The sequence below is a fragment of the Phyllobates terribilis genome, unplaced genomic scaffold (genome assembly GCF_046119375.1).
Source record: "Phyllobates terribilis strain yellow unplaced genomic scaffold, ASM4611937v1 Scaffold_4__5_contigs__length_816908805, whole genome shotgun sequence".
NCBI classification, from domain to species: Eukaryota; Metazoa; Chordata; class Amphibia; order Anura; family Dendrobatidae; genus Phyllobates; species Phyllobates terribilis.
Window position 1 is genome coordinate 187,781,130 of NW_027362764.1, and position 9,840 is coordinate 187,790,969.

The 9,840-nt window shown below is 41.0% G+C and overlaps 1 protein-coding gene across 1 annotated transcript in view; it reads left to right on the forward strand.

Annotated features, from left to right (window-relative positions):
- LOC141265199 (ubiquitin-conjugating enzyme E2 E1) overlaps positions 1-9,436 on the forward strand; it is a 46,543-nt gene extending 37,107 nt beyond the window's left edge. The window contains exons 3-5 of the mRNA XM_073677972.1: positions 1,140-1,272; positions 6,825-6,972; positions 8,732-9,436. Coding sequence (XP_073534073.1) covers positions 1,140-1,272; positions 6,825-6,972; positions 8,732-8,829 — 379 coding nt within the window. The 3' untranslated portion in view covers positions 8,830-9,436. The remainder of the gene's footprint in view (positions 1-1,139; positions 1,273-6,824; positions 6,973-8,731) is intronic.
- Positions 9,437-9,840: the final 404 nt, after the last annotated feature.

The window sequence follows — 9,840 nt, forward strand, 5'->3', positions numbered from 1 at the left end:
ATGTCTGTAAAGCACTGTGGAATTAATGGCGCTATATAAGTGAGTTAAAGAAAAAATAGACATTGCTGAAAATACTATATCATTTATCAAATGGCAACATGGATCTTTTCTGTGCCTTCTTGTGCTTCCATATGTCTCTTAACTTGAAGATTTATTATCTAGTTATGTATTTGGACTGCGGGTGATTATGGTGACCACAGCCTGTGTACAATGTGGCAGAGTTAACCAGGGCTTACTTAAAGAGGTTTTCCAGTGAAAAGACTTATCAGGATAGGTGATAACTTGCTGATCAGCAGGTATCTGGTCCTCCTGAAACTTCACCGATTGGTAGACCGGTGAATTTTTTTCCCCATGTAAAAATGGAGCAGTAGGTTGGATGCCCGACTGTCACGCCATTCATTCTTTATGGTGCTGCTGGGAACAAGCCTAGCGCAGCGCTCAGCAGCCCTATAGAGAATGAATGGAGCGCGAGTTGCACATGCCCACCGCATCTTCATCTAAAAGCGAAGTCAGAAGGCCGTATAACACTGACAACGATCGCATCGCAGTGCAAGGACTGGCCGTCGGCTGCCCTGACCCAAGTGTGACAGCTTCTTAGAAATACATGCCGTCATGCTTGGGCCAGGAGTGTCGACGGCCAGTCTGAGCATTGTGATGCGATCGTCGTCAGTGTTATACCGCCATCTCACTGTGCCCTAATAGAGTTAAAAGTGCCCTATTCTGACAATCGGTACATGTCCCAATGGTCAGAACCCCACTGATCAGTAAGTTGTCACCTATCTTGTGCATAACTGATGGCTTACATTCAACTACATGATTTCAGCATGTTCATTCATAGAGGATGCGCGGATTATATAATACAACATAGTAATACAGTATGCTTTCTAATTATTTTTCCTCTTAGTGACCTAACAAGGGCAGTGCATTACATTGTAGGAATGGAACAAAGGGCATGGTGAGAGAAGATCTCTGCTGCCTGCAGATTGTGTATAAACTTCTAGATGACAATGGACCAGACACAAATACCAGCTGATTCACAATCATGTAGATTGTACCTAGAAGCTTTAATTAATGAAAATTAATCTACCAGATTATATCGATCCTAATATTTACATATATTATTCTTTTTTCCCCATCAGTGCTGGTCCAAAAGGAGACAATATCTATGAATGGAGATCTACTATCCTGGGTCCTCCCGGCTCGGTCTATGAAGGGGGTGTATTTTTCCTTGACATCACATTTACTCCTGAATACCCTTTTAAACCTCCAAAGGTAGGTGACTTATGGCCAGATATACAGTATAGTGTCTGCGAAACCTCTAGTCCTACACTGGCATCCTAAGTGTGAGTAGGGGAAATCAGGTTGTTGGTTTGTCTGTTTGTCCATAGACATTAGAGATGTCGAAAACATTAGAAGAGGCTCAAACCTTTCCATCATGCGTTTCTCTTTCTGTTCCACTCCTGGTTTTTGGATTGTAAATATTGATGCAAAATACTGATCAAAGCATTCCCTTGTGAGGTGGCCTCCGGCAGTGGTGCACACTATTAGGGTATGTGCACACGTTCAGTATTTTGTGCGCAGAAATTTCTGCATCTCTTGGCAGGAAAACACAGCCTCAACGACATTTTTACTGTGTTTTTTTGCCTGCGTTTTTTCAGTGCATTCAATTGGAGAAAACAGAGAGAATTGACGTGCTGATGATTATTTTCTGCACCAAATCTGCAAGTCAAAAATACTCAACGTTTGCATGACACTTCAGCTTACTCCATTCACTTTGCTGACATCAGGTTTTGCTAGCAAATCTGCAAGGCAAAATCTGCAACGTGTACACACAGCCTTAGGTTATGTTCACACTGGGCAGATATGCTGCATGATTTATTGGGTGGAAAAACTGCAGAATATGACAGTAGCATCAAACCTTCTTCATTTGGAAAAAAAAAATGCAAACTTATTTAGTGTATTTTTTTTCCCAATTGTGTTCAACAAGTCAGGTAAAAGCTTGGTTGTGGTATCTCATGTGACCACCCCAGCTAATCACTGCCTGCAGTGCTCACATGGGACGAGACCTCACTGCAGGAGGCCGGGTGGAACAGACTCCGTCAGAAAATCAGGCAATGCCAGTTTTTTACCCAATCCAAAGATTCAAATCATCAGAAAGATCTACACACGGATCCACAGCGCTTCCAACTGCAAATCCGGGTCAGAAATACAAGGGTCAGCTGGGGCTTTATGGCACAGATTTTCTTGCAAATCCACATCAGATTTTCTTACACAATAAATCTTTGTGTGAACGTAGCCTTAATGGTAAAATCATTGTCAAAAGCTATTGAATTGCTTCCGTAATCCCTAATCGGCCAATCCATTTTTTAACACAGTCAATGAGTTCAAGTAAACTTCCACCCTGAGACTAATAAGTGACTATACGCTCCTCATATATAGTAACCCTACCCAGTGCTGCCCCCTCCGCTTGGATCGGCATATTCTTCACCGTTCTACCAAGATGAGATCAGCAGTGGAAAGTCTATACCAGACCTCCCTGCGTTTCCTATGCTGTGGAGACATGGGTCCAACTTGTCATTGCACGTTCCTTACCACTATAGTGACCATCATGAAAACCTAAGGAAAGCAGAGAGCAGTGGGAGGCAAACGTAGGGCACCGCATAGGGCGACTACACATGTGAAATATGTAGTCTCATCAGTCCAAAGTTGAAGAATGCATTTAAGTGATAACATTTTGGCTAGTTGTAGCCGCCCATAGTGAGCGCACACTGCATAGGTATTGATGCAGCGTCCATTATTCATAGGGAGTCATAAATATGTTTTTAATTAAATTTGATGACTTTTACTGAATGGCGAGGGAAGGTGCAATTGCAGGTACAGGAGGTCGCCTAAAATTTCAAGTTTCATGTAAAATGTTACATTTCCTAACTTATAAAGCTTCTAATGAGATCCACGGGGGGAAATAAAAGGTGTGGAATAATGCAAAGCCTCTGTGCCATATTACGTGGGGCTGAGCTGTCGGTGATCTACCAGTCTGTAGAGGCGGATATCACACCTAGGACACATCAGTAGTACAAGGAGTTCACTTCTAGGGCATGAATATACAAATCTGTCTAAGTAAGGGGTTAACTCCGTATTCTTCGTGTGCTGGAGTAGTGATTGGGTGATATTGGTGCATTCTGGGATGCCCGTACTACATGTCAGGAGATGAGGGGCTGTTTTCTTTTGTTAAATTACCTGAATAGTAGCAAATTGCATCTAAGTGCGGGTTCATTATCCACATAATACACTGTAATATGAAACAATCCCGTCCTTCCCACCGCAGAAAGCGATCTCCTTGTATAAATATACTGACTAGTGAAGCGTTTCACAGCACATTTACAAGTTTATTGCATTTTTGCTGCAAGCTAAAAACTAGCTTCCATCTCTGACACTGCATATTCCCGTTTACTCAGATTTATTTCTATTTTTTTTTTCTTTTAATGAGGGAAAAAAAAGTTGCAGCTGAATTAAGAGGATATTTTTAGTACTTAGTAGAGCACCTTTGGCTGTTGTGACCTGCTGCACCTGTGGTACATTGACAGATACCAGCTTCTGAGGAATCTTTGACTATTCTTCAAGGGCCATGACCTCCAGTTCACTAATATTCTTGAGTGGTCTAAAAAGTTAGGAGAAGAGATCATTGCCTTGCACAAAAAAAAAATAAAAGGATACAAAAAGATAGCAAAGGCATTGAATTTTCCCAGATATTCAGTTGGTAGCAGAGATCACAAGTTCAAAAATAAAGGAACATTGGCTACACTACATGGACGCGGAAGAAAGAGGAAAATATCACCAGCTCCTATCAGATTTGTGAGGAGGCAGGTGGTCAAAAAGCATTGACTGACTACAAAAGACTTGCAGCAAGATTTGATGCCAACAGACACTTAGTATTCAGATGGCAGTAAGGTGTGTTCTGAACACTAATGGTCTCCAAGACATATTCTTTTGACCCAATATCACATGAAAAGCCGGCTACAATATGCTCAAAACCATATAAATAAGCCACAGGAGTTTTGAGTTTCTGCTCTGTGGAGGGATTAAACTGTCTGGGACTTGTTAGGCCTATGGATGAGCAGGAAGTCTGGAAGCATATTCTACATCCTACATACAGTGAAGCATGACGGTGTCTCACTGATGCTCGGTGGCTGCTTTGCCTCCATTGACACTGGAAACTTGCAGTGTGTAGAAGACAAGATTGATTCAATCAACTATCAGAAAGCCCTAGGAGAAATTGGCATGCCTTCTGTGAGAAATCTGATGCTTAGGTGACATTGGACCTTTCAATAAGAAATGATCCCAAGCTTATCTCAAAGTCAACCAAGGCTTGGTTTCAGTTTCAGAAAAATTCCTGGAAGATTCTCGACTGACCATCTCAGGTGCTTCACTTGAAATCCATAGAAAATATTTGGTGAAATTTTTAGAAGGTGATTGCAGAACACAAACTCAAGACTTTTCAGGACTATTCCTGCCCATGAGGAATGCACTAAGATTCCCTAAAATGTGCCAGAAGCTAGTGCCTGGTCATGCATCACATTTGTCACAGGTCATAACAGCCAGCGGTGCACTGATAAGTTCTAAAGATGCTTGTCATTAAAGGCAATCTGTCAGCAGGATTCCCCCCCAACTATTTATATGTGCATGTTACTCTTTCAAAGACAAGTCTAGAAATACCTTTGCATGGTCGGTGTGTTGCTCAGTTACTGAGAAATCAGGGTTTAAATTGGTATGTAAATGAGGATGTTGTAAATTGCTTGAGCCACAGCCTAGAGTTGATATTTAAAGAACAGCTCCTATTCGACTAGTCCGGCGCCTCCCCCCGGTTGACTTCTCTTGGTGCTGCTAGATGTGATTGACAGGTCAGTCCCATAGCAAGAGACCTGTCAATCACCTGCAGTGGTGCCAGGCTAATCTCTCCTCTGTCTATCGTCCCCAGCCACATCTTTAAAGTATATTTACTCTGAAGCAGACAAAGCATTTCAGGGAAAAATATACTCCAGCTACAATTGTGCAACCAGGCTGTATTCATTCCTGCAGTTTGGGCAGCATGAATTGGGTGACAGGTTCCTTTAAGATGGGGTTGTCAAGTAGAGGACAACCCGTTAAAGCTCCTTCTCAGCTGGTCACTTGCCGAAAAAAAGAATGTCAGCAGGAAATGAACACTTGCATATTCTGCAGGATTTCCTGCATGGCCCAAAAATAAAGCCTTTATTCCCTGTATACTTTGAGCGTACTTTCTAGTAGTCTCGCTCACATTACTACTTTTTCTGTTTGGTGCCCATGCCATCAGTGTGATCTTTCTATTTTGTCCTATACTGTAGATATACAATTGTAATATCCATTCTGCATATTTGCAAATAAAGGGGCTCAAGAAAAGGCAAATGTTTCAACTATTTCATGCTGAGCAATCTGTGTATTCAGTTAGAGGGGTGTTTTTAGTTTTCATTCTGATTCTTGTTTTATGAAAGTTATAACATTTCCTGTTGAACTTTCTGTATTAATTCCTATTGGTTATCAAGGTCTCTGCTAGCTGTTATTCAGTTGGAACTTTTAGGGTTTCCTGATCATGTAATAAAAACTAATTTAATTGAATAACTGCAAACCGAGAAAACTACATAGAAGTTAATTCGGGAAATACATTAGAAAATTGTGTAACTTTTCAGTTACACAATGCCTGAAATCAGTGGCCATATCTGCAGCAAAATCATATTTCAGATGTTAACAATGGTTCCATAGCACATTTCACAGCATATTAGTACAAGGCTATTTTCACACGTTGCATTTTTGCTGCATACAGAACTAGCAAAAGGTATGAGATTTCACATATCTCAAGTACACATTGTTTTTTTTTTTCCTAACTGAATTGGAAAACTGCTGTGTTTTTGAAAACTGCAGCATGTCACTTCTTTCAGCGTTTTTGCAGCATTTTTTTCACCCATAGAAAGCAATGAGTAAGTGCAAAAAACATTGCCATAAGTTTTTGCTGCATTTTTAGTGAAAAAAAGCAGATACAGCAGGATGTGAAACCCATTTATTTTTGTGATTTTCTCAAGTTTACACCAAAATGTCTTGGTATAGTCACCTGAGATGGCAGATAGGATTAGTACAGTTTAAATTAGTGATATGTGTAAAATGAACAATGCCCGACCAACAAAATGCTCTGCCATTGTGTTAGGTAAACTACTCCTGACCAATTCAACTCTCCCTGCTGTTTTTACATTTGCAATTCTATATATTTTGGAAATATTAAAAATAACTTATGGGTCTTAGAATGTGGTGACAAAAAAAATTAATACTTTTTTGCATTACTGTAATTGTACTTAACCACAGAATATGGGTAATGTCATTTTTCTGCACAGTGAACACCTTAAAAATAAAAACCTGACAAAATTGCAGTTTTAATTGCTAAGGTGAACCTACTCTACAAAGATCCCTAAACTATGAAATTATTAAAAAAAAAAAACTTTTTAAAAAATCTTATACATAATAAATTTACATTTTAGACTGTGTTTTTTTTCATATTTAAACAATTGTCTGCTGGATTTTGAAATTTAATTCTTACATCTAAAATGGCAAAAAGTAAAGCTAATGCCTGCAATTATTATGCTTTACCACAAGAGGTCACTAGATTAAAGCAAAAGCGGCTTTTATCCCCTCGAAGGCTGAGTAATCCCACCTATACTGTGTTGTGATTTGAAATTTATCTTGGGAACGTGTATATTTTTCCTAAAATCATTTTTGTATTCCTACGAAGTCTATTTCAATTTTAATTTTTTTTTTTCTAGGTGACATTTCGGACAAGAATCTACCACTGCAACATTAACAGCCAAGGTGTCATCTGTCTTGATATCTTGAAAGACAACTGGAGCCCAGCACTAACCATTTCTAAAGTTCTCCTCTCCATCTGCTCTCTGCTCACAGACTGCAATCCTGGTGAGTATCCTCGGAGTAGAGATCTGGGCTACACAAAGAATTCTCGTATAGACCAGATTATGTTTTAGGGCTCTTTCAGATGTCCGTGTTAATCTGTCCGATGTCAGATCGCAACGCATGGCCTGGTCACACATCTACTGACCTGTGCGTGACCGCTTCATATATTTCTATGTCACGCTGGGGTCAGGAAATGTGCGGCCAGTCCGTGCATTGCGATCAGACATCTAAAAGGGCCCTTACTTTTTCACAGCGTTGCTTTTGTTTAGACACTATGGACCTGATTCAGCAGTTTTCACTCCAGAATTCTGGTGTAAAAGCTTTGAAAATTTTGCGGCTTTTGGCATTTTACGCCAGTGTCCCCCAGCTCTTGTGGCATTCTCTATACCAGAAATCTGACTCCAGTTCCTGACTGGAGTAAGAGTTCTGGCGTGGCTCACGAAGGTGCACGCCACTTGTCAGACACTCCTGTTTCAACAAGAATCGGAGCGCTACCTCATCAAGACTAGCATGAACAATGCCAGTCTTGTTGGATCGGCCCCTATAAGTTCATCATGATACAGTTTTATTGCTACCGCTGATTGCTCCAGTATTACAGGGGCCTGTGGTAATATGATAATGGGCAATGGCGTACCGCTCAGTCTAAGATCAGAACCCGCTTAATATTGCACATATTTTGGGATTATAAACTGAACTGCAGGACGTCTGGTTGTTCTGCTCTCATGTAATTACATGTCTCCTTAAAGGAACACTCCAGTCCAAACTGTAAACTGTCCGTGTATAGCAATCCTATGTAGTGTCCATCTTCTGCTGCTGACCCTTCATTCTGCTTCTGCTCCCTGGTTCAAAGTGTTGCAACATGGCCTTCGTTAGCATCAGATGCCCCTTCCACTGCCCTCTTGTAGGACCAGTGCCAATCTTAGAATGCTTTACATAGAGGAGCCATGGACCGTGGCCGACTTCTTTTGAAGATGCAAGCAGAGCTTCAGAACCGTGAACAGGCACAGATCATTTAAGAGAATGGGACCAGCTAGGTTTACTACATATTTGATTTTTTTTTTATTTATTACACTGGATGATCACTTTGGGACCCAGCCACTGTCATATGACAAATGTCCTAGCAGTCATGTGATAAACAAGATGGATACAGGCAGTTATACTGGAGCTGCTGTGTTGTACATGGCGCTTAATGAAGAAAGAACGTTCCTAATGTATCCAGTATCCCATCGAGGCTGCACAATACTCCGCTCAGTTATTTCTTAAGCCCCATTCACATGCCTGTTTTGCAGAGAAGCCCAATTTTGACCCAATTTACTATCCATGCGGTTTCCATTTTTCACTCTTTAATGACTAGGAGAATCTCGGAAGTTTAAATCAAATGCCATAAGAAACCACACACATCGCGCAGTCTTTAAAGGGTTAATTTCTAGATCATCTAGCCCAGGCTTGGACTGGCCCACAGGAGATCAGGAGAATCCTCCGGTGGGCCGCCACCCTCTTATATACTTGGCACTATATACTTGAATCATTATGTACAGACAAAGTCAGCATCTTATTCATGTAACAATCTACCCAGATCACTGTGATATAAATTTGTGATTGAGGATAATGTCACATTTGCATGTAGCTGAATAGTGGGGCCCTGGAGTTGGTTATTGGGGGGCTTTTGGCACCACAGTCCGACACACATGCAGTCACATTTTGTAGTAATTTTAGGTGGGGCATCCTGCATCTGTAATGTATGTACACTCCTCTTTTGCAGCTGATCCTCTCGTTGGAAGTATCGCCACTCAGTACATGACCAACAGAGCCGAGCATGACCGAATGGCCAGACAGTGGACCAAGAGATACGCTACATAGACGCCCCGTTATGGCCGTGATGGCGAGAGCTGCTTGTTCAATGGGCAATGGAGGGTGGGAGTCTGCAAAGAATAGGTTATTTCTATAACAGATTTTATTCAGTCTTTTATTTCCAGAAAATGTTGTTATTGTAACTTAAGGTATGTTTCTGCAGTAATCGACTGTAGCGCGTCACAACACAAGTACAAGATGTTACCTTGTGAGGATTACCAACAATGGAAAGTTGTTTCCCCCCTGTTTTTGTTCTGCGTTCATGTAAGCGATCGAAGCAATTTAATTTTGTACAGTTCCCCTGCTTATCCGGTAAATGTCTGCGTTACGTTCTGCTGAGGGATTGAATGAGTAATTTGTGTATGAGAGATGAGCTGCAGCGAGTGTGTAACATAACCACGTCTCCACCGCCAGGAAACACTTTACACTTTATATCATTTTCTTCCTTTTTGTATATCGGTAAACTCAGCCGAGAGAGACTTGAACGGAATCTGTAGTGAAATACCTTAAGCTGTTTAAATGTAAAAGTGCATAAGAATTACTCTGTGGATTGGTTATATGTCGTAGGCTGAAGAAGTCTGCATTTGTTACTGTGCTAATAAAAGTGGAAAAATAACGAGAACGGTGTATGTTCATTCACAAAGATCCGCTAAACCGATCTTGGGAGTAACGCAGAATCAGATGTACTATTTATGTTGCTTTTTTCACCACTTTGGTCTTTCTGGAGCAGAATTCAGAGGTAGCAGATCCACACAGGTCGCCTGAGCCTGACTCTGATATTGCCATTATTTATCTGCTATAAGGCTGGGGCTACACGGCCACGTGTCACGCAACCCAGAAATCGTAGTGTTGCATTGCGACATTGCATCTAATATTTCCTATGGTTCTGCGCTGCGTCCTGTGACACTTGTGTTTCCAAATGTGTTGGATTTTCTGTTGCTGCACACGACTCACTTACCATAAACATCAATGCAATACACATGCGACTTACCTGTGGTTTGGCAATTTTTTAATTGCAAA